The sequence below is a fragment of the Mixophyes fleayi genome, chromosome 3 (assembly GCF_038048845.1).
Source record: "Mixophyes fleayi isolate aMixFle1 chromosome 3, aMixFle1.hap1, whole genome shotgun sequence".
Lineage (NCBI taxonomy): Eukaryota > Metazoa > Chordata > Amphibia > Anura > Limnodynastidae > Mixophyes > Mixophyes fleayi.
The window spans coordinates 312,728,916-312,748,210 of NC_134404.1; the positions used below are offsets into that span (position 1 = coordinate 312,728,916).

The window sequence follows — 19,295 nt, forward strand, 5'->3', positions numbered from 1 at the left end:
TTTGACTAGAATGCATGAGTATCATGCACAGGTTAACTTGTGTATATATATATATATATATATATATATATATATCTCTATATAATTTTGAATCTGTATGTATTGCTTACAAGGTTGATCACTGCTTTTGACATTGATATTGATGTGAACACTGCATAAGAAATAATGTAACCCATACTGAATAATATTCACAAAGGACCATATGAAGCCACAAGGTAACTTCTGATACCTGCAATAAATCACAGTAGGGGGTGCGTTATTCTTTATGGTACACACATTTTTGTAATGAGTACTGAAGTGCTGACATCAGGACCAGTTATAAGCGATTACATCATATCGCACCATGTATACAGCTTTTATTCTCAGGAGCTGATACTTGTGTACTATAGGATAATATTTCTGTTTCCACAGTTAGCTTCCCGCATTCTGGAGGCACAGCAGAACATTTCTCAGATGCCTCTTGTTGAAGCCAAAATGAGGTTTATCCAGGCATGGCAGTCTCTCCCAGAGTTTGGCTTAGCCTACTATATCGTAAGGTAAATACACTTCAGATTTTTCACAGTCTTTATCAACAAATGTGTTTCTTCCTTTCCAGAGCCAAATATAGAACATTGTAATGTTCAGGATCCCATCTTCACGTCTTGTCAAACAGTGTCACAATAAATCAGGGCCTGATTATCCAATAGGCTGACTAGGCTGCAGCCTAGGGTGCAGGGCTTTTGAGTGGGGTGCAAAATTATGACAGGGAGAGGTATAAACTGAAATTAAGTTTAAAAAACAAGAGAATAGTTTTTATCCAAAGTAAATAGGAAACATGAAAGAAAAATATAGTAAGGTATTGACCCAAGGTAAAAGCTGAAGACACTGAACCCTCTTTGGGCGGGCACTTGAGGATAAGCGAGTAGGAGGTACAAGTATGACGCAGGCACCTTCACATCTTCACCTTCGGTAGCGCTCGTTTATGCCTCCATGAAGGAAGTTGGGTTTTTATCTAAGGACGTGTTCGTTTCTACCTACCGCGTATTAGCCTGGCATGGCCGGTGACGGGGTGCTACAAACGTATTAGCCTAGGGCAACCTGAACCCTTAATCAGGCCCTGCATTAAATTAAGATATTAAGTAAGATTTCTGTTGGGTGGAGCTCAGAAAATCAAGATGAAATAGAAAAATGAAGGAGGAAGGACTAAGATAGTGAAGTGAAACAGTCCATTCTAATGCAAAGTTACTGCGTTCATTTGTCACTTCCCATTGCTCAAGTTATCCAATATACCCATTAACAGATAGCTATTACAACACATTAAAGGTAAAAAAGTGTTTTCATTATTTTAACAGATTTAAGGACCTCAAGAAGGATGAACTACTTGGTGTATCCTACAACAGACTTATAAGGATAGATATGGCAACTGGGGACCCTGTTACAACCTGGAGATATTCCAACATGAAACAGTGGAACGTGAACTGGGAAATACAACAGGTATCTTCAGAAGTCCTCTTCTAAGTGTCACTTATAAACCCGATAAACCTCCTATAATGGGCGCACATTTGTGAGCATCTATGAGCTATAAGAAATAGAGCCATGCAATGTGCTGCCTTAGGGATACGCATGTTGTCAGAAGTAAAGATGGGACATTAAAGTCCTGCCTAGTCTCACTTTCTGTCCACCCCCTTAATTCATTACAACTTTCTTTTTTTCTTTTAAAATGTTGCTCACGGAAGCCTCATTTTTGTTTTAAAGGATAACTCCCAAATTACAAATGTTGTCACTGAAGATGTTAGGTGAATGTTTACCTGCTGAAACAATCTGATGTAGCCGTCTGACCAAAGAAAGAGTCTCAAGAGTTTTAATGTAGAAAAGAATCAAGTTAATTGATTCGCATGTTCATCACCTTCCACACTTGCAACCTTCTCCCCCATCGGTTCTGAAACTACAACGGCTCAATGATTGCCAACTAATCAACCACTTCAATTCAAAGTTGACTTGAAATTGTTGACACCCCTCCCCTTATATTAGCGTCACTACTTGGTGGCGCACAGATATTCTCAACAGCCACCAGTGTCCGGTCCAACGCAGTGGATGCCCTACTGTGAAGTCGTTCACTTCACACTGATTACAGCACACGGTGGTGTTGGTATCTCTCCTAACACACCCAATCCATCTCCATGTCACATTTACTGTGAAGCCACAGGAAATGATAGGAGCATTATAAAACTGCAGAATAGGGCTGCATTTCTGCCGGTAGCACACCTTCAGTAAGGAACACCTAATTCACACAGCTCCCCGCACAGTCCTCATTCCCTTGATGCACTAAACAATGCCCCACATGGTTGACTAGAAGGGAAGATGTCACTGGATACAATCCTTAGAATAACATTATCCGTACCAAGAGATGCATTGCTGATGACAACAGCTAGCTATACCTTTCTATACTTTTTTTGCCAATATCTTTTAGTTTTCACACAGAATCAGTACCAGAACTTCTCCTCCTGACTACAGATAGCTGCAACAGCCTCTAAAATTACTTACTATAATTATTATTATTATTATTATTATTTATTTATATAGCATCACTAATTCCGTAGCGCTGTACAGAGAACTCACTCACATCAGTTCCTGCCCCATTGGGGCTTACAGTCTAAATTACCTAACACACACACACACAGACAGAAACAGACAGACACACAGATTAGGGTCAATTTGTTAGCAGCCTATTAACCTACCAGTATGTTTTTGGAGTGTGGGAGGAAACCAGAGCACCCGGTTGACCCCAGTGCTGTAAGACAGAAGTGTTAAGCACTTAGCCACCATGCTGCCCCTAGTAATTGAGCTACTCTTAATGGCATACATATTAATTTAATTGTTCCTAGTACAAGATATTTTATATGCTTGATATAGTTTCATGTAACACTAACACAATGCAACCAAAACCTTCCCCCTTAACTACAGCAATCTTCTCCTATTTGGTATTCCCCTTGCCCATCTGCCCCCACGTTAATCTATCCTTAATGACTTGTCAAGGCTGTTCTTCAGATCTCTACACTGGGTGCATCCAGATACCAGTTCAAATTACTCGCCATCACCTACGAAGCCATCAACAACACCACCCCTTCATCTATCTCAATTCTCAACTTGGATTATTCTCCTTCATGTTCTCTTAAATATGCCTTGTACCTACACCCCGACTACCCTCACTCCTGCTAACAAGACTTCTCCCATGCTGCAACCTACCTATGGAATTCCCTACCAAGCCTGATCATACTCTTCCCCAGCCTTCAAATATTTATACCATTCCAGAAGCTCTTTACTAGCTACCTACAGCCACCTACACTGCAAACACTCAATAAAGCTCTACCCTTTGTTTACTCTTCTGCATTCATCATATCTACCTTGTATGTCCCTGTTTTATGTATGCTGTTTTATGTACCACTGTCTGGAACTATGGCGCCTTACAAATTTACGACTATAATAATAATAACTCTATGCAGCACGGTGGCTTAGTGGTTAGCACTTCTGCCTTACAGCACTGGGGTCATGAGTTCATTTCCCGACCATGGCCTTATCTGTGTGGAGTTTGTATGCTCTCCCTGTGTTTGCGTGGGTTTCCTCCCACACTCCAAAAACATACTAGTAGGTTAATTGACTGCTATCAAATTGACCCTAGTCTCTCTCTCTATGTCTGTCTGTGTGTGTGTGTGTGTGTGTGTGTGTGTTAGGAAATTTAGACTGTAAGCCCCAATGGGGCAGGGACTGATGTGAATGAGTTCTTTGTACAGCGCTGCGAAATCAGTGGCGCTATATAAATAAATGGTGATGATGATGATACACTAATTCACTGTGAAATTAAAAATATGTTAATCTATAGTCAGCAAAAAGCATACATTTGTCAAAATGAATTGCACATTTAATCCTGTGTATAGGCAATCAAAGTTCCTGCATGGATAAGTACTAGGATTGCCCGTGTCAGCTATTTTATTGACACCATAAACATAAAATAGAAAATTTCAATTCCAGCTTGTTACTTGTCCTCATAGCCATTTGCTCATGGGATTATGGTGAAAAACCGCCAATTGCACTCATACAATCCGTCACCTGTATCTATTAATAGGCTGCACATGCAGATTTATAATTGGTAACTCTTAAACTGTCTATCCAGTGAAGACAAAGAGCATTTAGATATGTGGATAAATAACTTGCTTAATTCTTTTGCAGAAATGATTCTGTGGCCCAGCAAGCTTCCATAGGTAATGAGGAAGTAGTGGGAAGCATAAAGTGAGCTCAGTTTTTCTTACATGCACTTTTCCTTGTCTTTTAGGTTGCAATTGACTTTGACCCTAACATTTCCATCGCCTTTATGTGTCAAAGTGCCAGCTGTAAAGTGGTCCATGAATATATAGGAGGGTATATCTTCCTCTCTACTCGATCAAAAGACCAGAATGAAACTTTGGATGAAGAGCTTTTCCATAAACTAACTGGAGGTCAGGAATGAATACCAGAAGAAAGATCAACTCTAATTTATACAGATATCTATATATATATAGAGAGAGAGAGAGAGCTTTCATCACAGGGGGACCAATATTTCTATGTACATCAGACTTCCTGTATGAAAGACTTTTGAAAAGAACCATTTATAACATCTACGGCTGACAACACAACACCATAACTTGTACTCAGCTGGAGAATTTTCCAGACATGAAATGTTATTGTTATCAACTCATCATTAATGTTTAGTCGTCTGATCAAGACTTAACTTTCTTTAAGACATTGAAATCCAATAAACTTAAATTTTGTACTATTTATTTTCCTTATTCTTTTTATTTTGCGGTAAGAAGTGATACACTGATATAAATGGGTGAGAAATACAAGTTAAAAGAAATTGGTATATGTTATATCTCTTTTATTATACTGAATTTTATTATGAATGTTGTAAAACACTTGGGGCTAGATTTACTAAACTGCGGGTTTGGAAAAGTGGAGATGTTGCCTAAAGCAACCAATCAGATTCTAGCTTTCATTTATTTAGTGCATTCTACAATATGACAGTTAGAATGTGATTGGTTGCTATAGGCAACATCTCCAATTTTTGAAAACCGCAGTTTAGTAAATATACTCCTTGGATGTAAATGTATAAAACCTTCTAAAAAGTGGAGATGTTGCTCATAGCAACCAATCAGATTCTAGCTATAAATCTAGAATGTACTAGATAAATGGTAGCTATAATCTAATAATAAAATCTTGCTATGGGCAGAACCTCCGCTTTTCCTTTTTAGAAGGATTGATACATATACCCCTTGGAATCTATCATTTATAATACACGCATTACAGTATGCAGAAAATCTATTTAAATTACAGGATTTATAGAAGTTATTGATATAATAAATAATAAAATGTATATATAGATTCACTTTTTTACTGCAATTATAAAATATATTACACATGTATGACCTGGAATAAAAGATGATTTATTTTTGTAGTATAAATGCAAAATACAATCCTACCGGCTATTAGTGGGAGCTGCTCTTATAACACTGTAACATCTCGTGTATACACATAACTATATATGGCTGGGAAGTTGACAATAAATAATCTAATCCTTACACTACAGTATACATTTGGTTTGTGGTTTATTATTGTTCTGCTAAGTACTTGCATTACACCATTATGCAAATGTGTGTACTGTAAAGTAATCCACGATTTGTGTATACCGTAAAGTATTTTTTAAATACACCTATTTGACCATCATATCACATACTTAGGAGCACATCCACGTTGCACTTATGGGGTCCCCATAAAATGGGGATAGACCAGTGTTTGCAGGTTTACAGTGCACATGAAAATCTGCTGGTGAAACATTGTCCAGCCTACATCCACTATAAGAGTGCCCCCTTCATTAGTTTCAAGTTTTACATTTGTCTCCAATAGTACTGTCTGAGCATCATTTATAGATGTAATTATCGGTGTTGTCTTTAGTATATGTGTCACATTTGTATGTATGAATGTCTTTATTATATGAGTATTTGTGTGCACGTAAATGTGTTTACCTGCATCAACTTTAGCTGTTGACATAAAGCCTGTCCCACTGAAAGTAAAGGATGACTCCCAATTACTGTCACCTTCCAAGCCTTCTGTGTCAGAGCTCCTCACAGTACACTGAGCACAGTAACAACATTTTCACACAATTGCAAACAGGTTCAGACTCACTCCCGTCGTTTACTGCTTTCCTGAAATGGTCTAAAAAGAAATTGCAAAAAAGAAATCCAAACAGATGGCTACAGCTTGATGTAATAGCCCTTTCCATCCCTGAATCTCATATAAATATCATCATCATTTATTTATATAGTGTGTCGAAGTCAGCATATTGGATAAAGTAATTTCAATTAAAATCGAGCAAACTTGGTTGTCTTTGTCTGAAAAGATGTGTATGGTACGCTAAGGCGTGAAAGGGCACTCTACGGCGTGGAAGGGAGTACGCAGCTGCAACACATGGCAACAACAGTATTTAGTCTTTTACATACATTCGCACAAACACTCACACTTGTAAAATAGTACACATTAAAGGTAGTTGCAACACATAGTCATTTATGTCAACATATAGTAGTATTTATATGTAATATTATAAGTTATATGCATATCAGTAAAACATATGGTACACGTTGAAGGAATCTAGTCATGTGTGGTATCATACTTATCCCCTTTGCATTTGCGACTGTCCAGTTCACTCTGCGAAGGAATCGCAGAGTGCATACACAAATTATTAATGTTAAGGAATTATGGACTATTATGACTGAGTAATCTTGGCGGGAAGATCAGAGCTCATCCCCTGGAGAGATGACCCCCTCCTTTGGATTCCTGAGCTTAAACTAGCCAATGATTGACAACCCCTTGGACCTTCCTGAAACCTGGACCAATAGAAGCAATCTATACCATCTGCATTGTTCTACTGTATTCCTGTGTGCATATAAGCAGCAGCTCCTCATCTAGTGTTCAGACATCTTGTCCCCAGACTTCAGGATTGATGACTGTACACTGGATCCAGAGCGCCTGCGATAAGTAACGGCTGTACTTATTATTATTTCGCTTGAATATATTCTGCTACTTTAAGAGAATAAATCTTTGTGCGTTGGAAACACAAATCGAGATTCGACAATCGTTATTGGTTAGCGACAATACGCACTTAACAAGTGCCAATAATTACACAGTGCTGTACAGAGAATATACCTCATTCACATCAATCCCTGACCCCACTAGAGTCTAAATTCCCTAACACACACTAGGGTTGATTGTGTCAGTAGCCAATTAACCTACTAGTATGTTTTTAGAGAAACCCATGGTTTCCCTGGTAGGGAATTGAACTCGTGACCCCAGTGCTGTGAGGCAGCAATGCTAACCACTGTGCAACCGTGCTTCCCTGTTCAGCAAAACTAGTTTTTATATTTGGGCACCATTCATAGCTCGTGAGTGCACACTGACTACATTCAGCAAGGAAAATCCAATCTGCCCAGGTGCTCCAATCAGAAATGGCAAGTATTACACAACCATATACACTGACTTCACGCGTTTCTCCAAACGGTTCCCATATAAAAACTGGCATATTTTCGAAAATGACAGAGCCGCCATCATCATTTTTTGTATAAGGTGCCAAAATACTCTGCACTGCTGGACAGTTGGTATAACAAATCATACAGAAAGGGATCAAAAACAAATGAGGCTGACAGAGAAGGTGTTGGGGGGGGGCGCTGTTCTTTTTCAGAATATGAGGATGTCTGATCTTGGGGGTTACTGTGACATGACTGCCTTCTGCGATAAAATTAAAGCATCAACAAATGTAGAAGTAAAGGATTACTATTAGTTTCCTTCTACTTAAAATAAGTATTTTTGTAGAGGTGGAAGGGAAGTTCTTTGAAAATATGAGTATGCCTAAGCGAGGGGACAGAGTATTTTCTGCTCTAGATGTGAAGAGCCCAAAAGTTTGTCAATCTGTCTGGATAAATCCTGTAATTGTATATGTATTTCTTTTTTTAAAAGAATAATGATAATAGTGTAACCCCGGTGAACTGAAGCCAAGTAAGTAAATAAGCAATTAGTTGTAATTGCCATGTGGGATGCAAACAGCACTTCATGAGTCTGATATTTTTTTTCTTACTGGGGTCAGGAGCAACAGAATCTGGCCATTTAGAATGTTTAGCTTGTTTTGCCAGTAGCACATTACAGCTAAGGAGTATTTATTAAATCCTCCTTCTGCAAGAGAATAGTGATATTGATCTCACATAGGCTACAATCAATATTACCTGTCCAGCTGGATGTTGGTGCAAGGCAATAAATGGGAGCATTTTTGTTAATTGAATACTACTTTAGGCAGGGCTCCTCAAACAAAAGGACCACGGGAGCCTGCTACTGCTGCCAGACACCCCATCAGCTACATTCCCCCTTTCAGCTGCCATGTTGTCCCGCTGACACATTTATCCACCATAGTTCCAAACATGCACCTATCACCTGCCACCGTTCTTCCCTACCAAACTGTAGGCAGGTCTCGCACTGCTTTTCATAGCTGCACTGGAAACATCAGAAGAGAGAAGACCATATTTAGCACTCCAGGAGACTACCAAATTTCAAGGTGTTCTCCTGGACTTCTGGGACAGTAGACCACACTGATGATCAAATCTCTTAAGAATTCATCCGTACCGAGCACGATGGCTTTTCAGCCATATACTATAAAATGTTTTTTCCCAACTCACACTCCCCTACTCCTAGATCTATTCAATTCCATTCTTCATGGGACAAAATTTGATGGAGCCACCAACAGAGTGGACATAGTGGTCATCCCCAAAGAGGGTCATGACCTCTTTTATATGCTCCAGTTACAGACCCACCTTGTTACTCAATGTATATCTCAAACTATTCACCAAATTGCTCAGTAACAGATTGGCCTATGTCATTCTGAACTCAGTTCATCCAGACCTAGGGGTATTCATAACAGGCCATCAAGCTGCAGAACCACACCTGCAAAGTAATTGATTTGATTCACACTGCCAACAAGACTACAACCTCTGCTATGGTGTTGGCCCATAACCATAAATTAGACCTCTATGCTGATGACACCCTCCTTACATTAACCAATCCTCACATCCCTGCTCCTATTGTGCTAGATGCAATTAACGAATAAGACCAACTCTTGAACTTCAAAATTAACACTGACTAGACTGAAGCACTCCTCCTTAACATTCTCCAGCATCTTACATGTACTGATGTCTAATTTCCAATTTAGTTGACAACCACAAAAACTGAAATATCTAGGGATCTCAGCAAGCATTACAATGAATTGTTCACAGCAAATTTTCCACCGTTAATTAGCGCACTTAAAAACGATCTTCGCTCCTGGGCTTCCCAACATATTTCTTTGATTGGTAGAGTGTCATCGGTTAAGATGAATGTCCTTCCCAGACTCCTAAACTCTGGAATCGCCTTGGGCTACCATCACCGGCTTTCCATCAGTACTTACAGATCTGTAATTTTTCTCACGATAAAATCACAGAAATCCTCCCTTCAAGGATAGAAGCCTTCAGCCTGGGTAGATCCTTCTCCAGCAGCCTGATATCAACTTTTTACCCTTTATTTATTAAGCAAGGCCAACTGACCAATGTCCAAAACATGAGTGAATCTCTCAGAACTGAGGACTGGTCTCTAATATGTAAAGAGGTGGCTAAAAGCTCAATTTGTACACAACTCAAGGACAATTCATATAATCTTCTTTTCCAGTTATACCTGGTACTATCAAGGTTTGGTGCCATTTATTTACACTCTTCCTTTCTGATTTTCAGAATCCTCTGGTTAATGGTTTTCCAGGTAAAATATCTGAATTTCTAATGAAAACTATCCCTCGTGTCCATCTGATATTTCTCAGAATCATCCACTTTCCCAGAATTCCTAACATGAGATTGCACCAATGAGTATTGCGACATGGGGGCAGCTTGTGTCCTGCTGATCCACTGACTGGTTATAAACAAACCTCCTCTGTATATCAGCTGGTGTCCAGGGCCTCCAATAGGATTCCAGGGCCCTGGTGGGTGTACCTCTTATGGGCACCGCCTAGACTTGGCATTTGGGGGATGACCACGCAGACCAGTGGAAAGCTATTGGTTCTCTCAGTCACTCTCCTCCATTCACAATCTGGCTCTGATGGGGCTGCAGATGAATCCAGAGCCCCTTCTGTCCCCACCTAATCACCACCTCCCCTGGTGGACCTACATTGACCAGTTACCTAGCTATACCTAATGTGATATTTGTGTATAGCACCAACACTAGGACCTGGGGGAAGAACAGCAGAGAGAAGGATGGTGCAGGTGGAGGAAAATTGACTACATTTATGGCTAAGCCTGCGGTAATATTGTGAGAGATTTGTGAGAGGCCTGTGTATGGCAAACACTGAAGAGTAACAAACTAGTCCAAAAACTGAGTGCAAGACTGTTGGTTTTGGTGACTTCTCATGTGACCTGGGGAGACTGCAACCAAGCTGACAGCGAGCACAGTCCATCACTCCCCTGACAGCGAGTACAGTCCATGACTCCACTGACAGCGAGCACAGTCCATCACTCCCCTGACAGCGAGTACAGTCCATCACTCTCCTGACAGCGAGTACAGTCCATCACTCTCCTGACAGCGAGCACGGCCCATCACTCCCCTGACAGCGAGTACAGTCCATCACTCTCCTGACAGCGAGCATTGTCCATTACTCCGCTGACAGCGAGAACAGTTCATCACTCTGCTGACAACGAGCACAGTCCATCACTCTGCTGACAGCGAGCACAGTCCATCACTCCGCTGACAGCGAGCACAGTCCATCACTCCGCTGACAGCGAGCACAGTCCATCACTCCGCTGACAGCGAGCACAGTCCATCACTCTGCTGACAGCCAGCACAGACCATCACTCAGGTGACCAGCTATCTGGGGCACATAAGTCCTTTATTTAATATTGCTATTTACCACACTTTAGAGACTGAGAAAGAGGTGCCTCTACAAATTTCAGGGGTCGGATCTTTTAATATTTGCAGAGTTACTTGTTTACACACCAACACCGCTGTCTACCCTGTTGGAAGTTAATCCCATCACACCACTTCTCAATTGGCATTGAGATTTTCCGTAAATGTGTTACAATGTCCGCAATTTGCGGTACAACATCTTTGTGACCTCCACATAAACACACGCGTCTATATGTAACCTGGGTTACCTCCGTTATATGTGCACTAATAGTACCACAAATACTTTATTATGATTACTTTATATGGTCACCATGTTAGTTATTGGTTGGCCGATGACTGGGCGTGAGTGTTATTGATATGTTGTTGTTAATATTGCATCACAATTGTCCAGTCAAGGCTTGTTTGTTATAATGTGTAGCCAACCCTTTATGATACATTCCTTTTCCCCTCATTCACCATCTTTCCTACCTCTGAAATTAAACCATAGTGGTTTCCAATGTATACCGATTGTCTGCATATAGTGTTATCAAGTGCAGTCATCCGAGTCAATCCCTGCTATAAAGATCCCTGCCCACCTCCCGCAAGTCACTGTGAGGACTCAGGTACAGGCACCGCACAAGGAGAGATGGTGAGAATTCCTTGTATAAACTATTTATCAACACCCCTCAGAGAACCAGTGGGTGCAGTTTATTTTAAACAAGAATCACACAGAGTTTATTTTGAAATGTTTTTTTATTTAACAAAATGCAGAGATGCAATTGAAATATTGCTGAAGTTGTATTTATTAACCAACACTGCCAGCGCCCAGGGAACCCCTAATATCTAGGTGCAGTCAATTTAACCAATTCACCACTATTTCTGTTATAATAGCCATTATTCTGGTCATGTTTGGGGCTCCAAGGGATCTGGTTTCAGAGTTACTGATCTATAGATCCAGAGGAAGGTGAAGAAAACCCCCGGAGACACTTCATTTTCCTCAGAGGGGAAAAAAATTCCTTCCTGACTCCACGTATGGCAATCGATTTTCATCCTGGATCACATATATATATAACTGCATATTGCTGTATATCTCTGTAGAGACGACATAAGAGGGAGGGAGCCCTGCTCGTAGCTTACAATCTAATGAGATGAATCTTGCCCATTAGGGCTTACAGTTTGATTCATCTATACAGAAGGGGGAAGGGAGCCAGGGCTGCCATCAGGGTTGTACAGCCAGTACAGCTGTAAGGGGCCTCTCTATTTGACTGGGCCCCCTGGACTGTCTGGGCCCCTTAGTCTGACAGACCCGCCCCTCTGCCCCCTCAATGTGGCGACATCATCTCTGTGACTGGGAGCTGCAGCATTGCTTCAGGAAGGTAAGTTAATTGGGCATTTATTATGATGGGGGAGGAGAGAGGGGAACATTTACTGTGATTGGGTGGGGCAGAGGGGTACATCTACTGTGATTGGGGGAAGGGGAGCATTTACTGTGATTGGGTTGGAGAGGGGAACATTTACAGTGATTGGGGGGGGACATTTACTGTGATTGGGTGGGGCAAAGGGGCACATCTACTGTGATTGGGGGAAGGGGGACATTTACTGTGATTGGGTTGGAGAGGGGAACATTTACAGTGATTAGGGGGGACATTTACTGTGATTGGGGGGGCGGGGAACATTTCTAGTGAAGGGGGAGAGGGGAAAATTTATGGGGGGGCAGGAGAGGCGGAGGGGCTCTGTCAGATTAATTAGTACTTGGACCCACAGTTTCTGATGGCAGCCCTGAAGGTAGCCCTGCTCATAGGAGCTTACAATCTAATGGGATGAATCTTTCCCGCTAGGGCTTACACAGTGATTCATCTATACAGAAGAGGAAAGGAGCCTATTCAGATACAATTACAATCTTCTCATTTACCGCTTCATTAGCGACGAAAGAGCAGCGGATCCCACAACGTAGCAGTTACATCAGCATTTAAAGATGTTATAATCCCATAGATGTAGAGATCCATTGGTCCTCTCAGTGGGGTTTCAACCTCCCAACTGACTGACTGTAGCAGCTTCTGGTCCTTATATCATGATCATTACATCACAATGTCCTGGTCTCCATGGGAACTCTGTCACCTTCTATGATGTCATCATTGGCTCTGACCTCAGGTTACTAATAAGTGATGAAAACTGCCCCTTCCCCTAGATTGGTCTCAGAGATTCAAGGCCCAAATCTCCACCACCTTCCATGTGTATACTATAAATAATCTATTCTGCCTGTAGTAACAATGCTCTTGTTCCTCTACCCTATTAAAATTACAGTCTCTATTCTGTTAGAATTACAGTCTCCATCCTATTAGTGATATAAATAATGGCGCTGGGGAGGATAGTTAATCATCCAAAAGAAGTAGATGAGATTGGTTATATTTCAATAAAAATATATTTTTAATACATGACACAATAAAATATAAATATAAAAAATCCAAAATTATAAACAAAAAACACACATATCCTGCTTTAAAAAATCATAATAAATTGATATATAAATAAACAATCCAATCACTAGACAGGCTCCTATCCATCCTATTAGAACTACAGTCTCCATCCTATTAGAATTACTGTCTCCATCCTATTAGAATTACTGTCTCCATCCTATTAGAATTACAGTCTCCATCCTATTAGAATTACAGTCTCCACCCTATTCCATTTTAGAAGATTCAGCAAATATACCCCTTGGTGTTTCTGTAGCTGATACAAAGTAACATTGATAAGTTGTTCCCTTTTTTAGCAGGTTGATATACAAGGTGATACTCATATTTACTATTCTTTTGTGATGACTGATTCTGTTAAACTACCCACCAGGCGACACTTCCTGCAGTGTAGCACATTCGTGTAGTCCGGAGGGGAGATCCAAGCTGTTGGCAAGTATGATCTTATGTATTCAGGTATGATGGACAGGGTCAGCTGATGAGGGGTGCCACTGCATAGGACACCTCACTTGGGCCCCATACTTAATACCCTACTCCTCATCTTTTCCTTGTCTTTTTCCTATTATTAGCAGAGCGTGAGAATTCCTTGTTGGGATTATCCTGGGACTCCATCATTTCCTTAGCTTAGCAGCCTGTGCTGTGCACACAACACATAGTCTCTGCTTGCGGACTAGAGATGTTTATGTGGTGGTCGAAACAGATGGGATTTCCTTTCCTTACCTTGTCCTCCAGACACGAGTCAGGTTCTTTTCTATTCGGATATCCGGTGGTCAGGAGATAAATACTTCAATGAAAGGGACAAGGATTGGTCAAACAACTTGGGTTTATTAAGAATGCGGTAAGGATAATTTTGGTAAGCCACCGCGCCACTGACCCCTTCAGCTCAATGGTAATGACAAAATAATCGTTTGATCAGCATAGAGCACAATAGCATTTAACATATAATATACACCTGGTCAGTATAAGGCACAATAGCGATAACATCTTCAATATCAATAAATCTATTTTTAGGTAAATCCCTTAACATTAACATTCATCTAAAACATTTGGTGAACCAATATTATCCCTGGTAACGTTACCATATTTTACACTCAGTCCTGGGTTGAACTGTGCACAGGAATTTTGTAGTGTTTAAATATCCTGCAGAGTTTTCCAGAAGGGTTAATAATCCCGATTAAGTCTCTGTACTTTCTCTCTAAAAGGTAGATGTTAAACTGTAGGCAGTGTTAAAGATTATAACAAAACACAGGACTGTTACTCAATTCAGTCACAAGATGGCGCTGTTCTCTAATCACTCTTCCCTCTGACGCTGGGGTGTGTGCAGTACACTGCAGGCTAGGATTTTACCTTGAAACGGTTCTGCAGTTCGTGAAAACTGTGCTGGATGCCCCACTGTGTGTCCCCAGCCATTCTCCAGCCGTGTGTGCTGACAATGGGCCTGAGTCATTAAGGCAAGCAAAGGAGTAAATGTTCTCTGGGACAAACCATGTTACAATGTAAGGGGTGCAAATCAGTTTATTATTTTGTACATAAGTTAAATACTGGCTGTTTTTTCATCTAGCACACAAATACTTGCTAGCTTTATTATTACATTGAAATATAAAGTTGATCTAGGACATGCCCTACCCAAACTATAAATCTGCCTCACATTTTAAATTTACCTCCCCCTCCAATACAACATGGTTTTGCCCAGGTGCAAATGTTACTCCTTTTTTATGCTTTACTCTCCTTAATGACTCAGGCCCAATGTCACCAGTTCCAGCAGCAGATCAGTCTCTAATGTCAGCTTCCCCTTTCTTGTTGCTATATCACACACTCCTCCTTCCTGCACATCCTCCTGGGTACGTACTTTCAGTTTAACTGTCAACTGTCAACTCTCATTCCCACTGTGTCTTTCTCAGCCTCTAGTAACCCCTTGTAGCCCTGCATTTTAAAAGCGTTTATGCACTTCCTCTGTGCTGTTTAATAGGGCTTTGGGGCACCACATTGGATATCAAAGGGGGGAATAGATCATCATCATCATTTATTTATATAGCGGAACTAATTCCGCAGCGCTGTACAGAGAACTCACTCACATCAGTCCCTGCCCCATTGGAGCTTACATTCTAAATTCCCTAATATAGACACACACTCACACACACCAAGACAGACAGAGAGGTTTGGTTGGGGGGGCTGCCAGACAGGGCCGCCTTCAAAAATAATCATGTCACCGTGACAGCCAGGCACCAGTATGCGATCGCAGGGGTGGAGGAATCATTCCCCCTGCGATCATGTGCTCTGCCTGTGACAGATCTATAAGTATTATAATGTGAAGGGCACTGTGTTTGTAGCATAAACCAAAATTGCCACAAAAACAAAGTGCATAGGGGAACCTGTTATTAGGGTGTATTAGGTTCTAGACATGCCCCTCTGTGAGTCTAATCACATGTTTAATGGTAATAGATATGACCCCTCCACTGAAATTAGAGCAACCCACAATGAATGTCTCACATAGAAGCCCATATTTTACAAAGGCCAGCCCTGATGAATGGTACAAGGTTAGGATTAGCCATTAAAGTTTCCAAATGATCCTTCTGTTGGCTGCAAGCTTAAATGGGCCGCTCTAATGTGTTTGATAGAAGTTATAGATGAGAAAATGTTAATATCAGAATAATTATGTATCAGAGTTCTCAGCAGAATGGTGGCACAGTGGTTAGCATTGCTAACTCAAATCGCTAAGGTCATGGGTTCAATTCCAACCTGGGCCCTTTCTGTGCAGAGTTTTTATGCTTGTGTGGGTGTGTGGAGATGTTCCCTGCTGTGCCCGTGAAGAGGGCGAAGAATGGACCTCGCTGCTGTGCCCGTGAAGAGGGTGAAAAAAGAACAAAAGAAGATCAACTTACCGTTCCTGCGATCCAGCGCTGGTGAGTATTTCTCTTCTTCCACAGGTCCCGTCAGCAGAGGGAGGATGAGCCAATCAGGGCTCACCTTCCGCTGCTGGCCAATCGGCGGCCAGATGAGTGAGTCAATCCTGGCTCACCTCCAGCCGTTTAAATTATTGGTGCCGCAGTGAGCCAATCAGCACTTGCGTCGGTGCCAGGTGATGACGTGGCGTCGGCGGTTATTTAAGCCGCCGGGCTGCGCCATATTTTCAGAAGTTCGCAGGCGGAGAAACAAAAGGACGTCGTGGGACGTCCAGAGAGAAGGAGACAGAAGAAGACGCAAGCAGAAGCGGCAGGGAGCCCTTGTAAGGGCACACCTACACCTACCCTACACCTAACATTAACTTTTAGGATTGGGAAGCTGCTCATGTCTAAAGTTTTCCAGCCAGCCCACCAAGACCGGGTCACGGCGGATTTCAAAGATTTCTAAAATCCAATAGTTTGTGCACCAGTTGTCTATTGCAACACAACATGACGGCAACTGCTACCTGTCATCTCTCATTCAGGACATGCTGGCACTTGTAGTTTTCAGTCAATAATTTGTATTTTAAAAGGTGTTTTACACCTCCATGGAGACCAAGGACTGTTTTCAGATACAGTGGGAGGCAGATTTGGGAACATCCCTAGATCCAGAAGAATGGTCGGACATCTATGAGTGGACAGCACGTTGCTCCATAAATGTCTGTACCAAAGAAAACGCCAATAAATTGCTGCATAGATGGTACTATGTCCCCTCTAGGCTTCATATCATATACCCTCAAACAAGTCCAGCATGTTGGAGAGACTGTGGCCACACTGGCACCTTCATACACACATGGTGGGACTGTCCCAAACTGCGCCCATTCTGGACAGAAGTTCTCGCATTAGCAACAGCTGTTCTCGATACCCCTGTGCCTTCCGATCCTAAGCACGTATTACTGCCTCTACCTCTTGCAGACCTTCCAACACATACCCATAAGCTTCTTCGGCATATAATCAGCGCAGCTACCTGTCAAATAGCTGCCAACTGGAAGAACCCCATTCCTCCAACACTCCAGGTGGTCTGTGGTCGGATCTGGCACACTTATCAGATGGAACACATCACCAGCGTGCTCAGGGGCTCCTCCGTGTCCTTCAACAAAGTCTGGTCTCCCTGGGCTTCATATTACAACCAACCTCTGCTCCAATTTTAGTCAAACCCGATCCGTTATTGGACATACCAGATTGAACTATTACCTTCTGCTAAAGACATAAAAGCGTGAATTCCTCCCCCCTTCCCCTAACCCTCCAAACCTGTTCTTCCCCCCGCCATTTTGCCCTATACCACCTTTTCTTTCTCTTCTCTCCCTTACTTGTATAATTTAAAACAAAACAACATCTCCATGGTACCATGTGCATATGAAGCTGAATTTGTTTTGCAAAAGCTATGTGAGAAAGTGTCATTCATACTGTCAAATTTATATGCGCATTTATCATCTCACTAATGTACCCTTCAAGAGTTTATATATTTTGTAATACTGTTCAAGATAAGATGTTATTAATAAAACGTATTTTAAAAAAAAAAAGGTGTTTTAAATACAAGGAAGGAGATGGTTTTGTGGGTGGACTTTAGAATTAATTCTTTGCTACTATTAATTGTACACAAGAAAGAAGATTATACCTGTATTTCTTAGTTAAACAATGCATTTTTTGGCTATCAAAACAAATGTTAAATGAATATTCTTGTTGGGCCTGAACCTAATACTTCAACTTCCTGTTGGTGTGGGCATTTTAAGGGGGGAGAGGTAGTAAGATGACCTGGTTGGGTTTAAGTGTTTCTGATGTATATCTGCCCCAAACCTGGCGCATAAGTTACTGGTGCGGTGGTTGACGCATCTTCAGATATGGATGTAAATACACTAAATTCACGTGCATTTGTATTGAGCATATATGCGAACAAGTCAATATTAGGCCCTCTGACTCTCATGATACAATTTTAACATACTGAATATTTTTAATTCACACTAGCCATTTTACATCCCGTCTCAAAATGCACCTGGTTCTTCATCCGTAGGAGGAATTTTAGACTGGAGACACGGAAACCTGGTACCATTTCCCACAAATGTTTCATGTCAGACTCTGATTATCTCCCCTGTCAGCCTGGAATGTTTGACTCATCCTTAACATTCCACTTCTTTTAAATGCACAAGACACAGTGTATCAATTCACAAACAGTCAGATAAATTAGAACAACGCCCCAACACTTTGCTTCAAGTAACATACAGTCAGTTTTACAGACCAGGTTATGAGTGTGTAAATGGATGATGTGATTTCTACACTAACATGGAGTATTATTATCTTTATAGCTGTTGAATATATAGTAACTGCTATATATTAAAACACAATAAAACAGAAATTGATATGACCCTACTTGGTAGGGCTTGTAATGTAAAGTATGTGTGAAAAATGAAATAAAAAGTGTAAGAGTGCCTACTTTAGACACTGGACTATATATATATATATAAAATAATCATCATCACTATTTATTTATATAGCGCCACTAATTCCGCAGCGCTGTACAAGTGTCCTTTTTTTTTAACTCACTCACGTCAGTCCCTGCCCCACTGGGGCTTACAGTCCAAAAATCCCTAACACACACACAGACACAGACAGACACACACACCAGTTTCAATTTTGTCAGCAGCCAATTAACCTACCAGTATGTTTTTGCATATATATATATATATGCACTATATGGACAAACGTATATGGACGCTTGACTATTAAACCAACAGGGTCTGTAATGACTTTGTATTCAAAAACATATACTTTAATATGAAGTTGGTCCCCCTTCTGCAGCGATAACAGCTTCCACTCTTCTTGGAAGGTTTTCCACAAGATGTTAGAGTGTTTCTGTGGGAATTTGTGCCCATTCATTCTGTAGAGCATTTATGAGGTCAGGCACTGATGTTGGACGAGAAGGCCTGGCTCACAA

General features: G+C 41.2%; 1 protein-coding gene across 1 annotated transcript in view; it reads left to right on the plus strand.

Annotated features, from left to right (window-relative positions):
- The window catches only part of FERMT1 (FERM domain containing kindlin 1), a 42,042-nt gene extending 36,444 nt beyond the window's left edge, over positions 1-5,598 (plus strand). Inside the window, exons 13-15 of the mRNA XM_075204002.1 lie at positions 412-536; positions 1,332-1,473; positions 4,310-5,598. Coding sequence (XP_075060103.1) covers positions 412-536; positions 1,332-1,473; positions 4,310-4,483 — 441 coding nt within the window. The 3' untranslated portion in view covers positions 4,484-5,598. The remainder of the gene's footprint in view (positions 1-411; positions 537-1,331; positions 1,474-4,309) is intronic.
- The last annotated feature ends 13,697 nt before the right edge of the window (positions 5,599-19,295 follow it).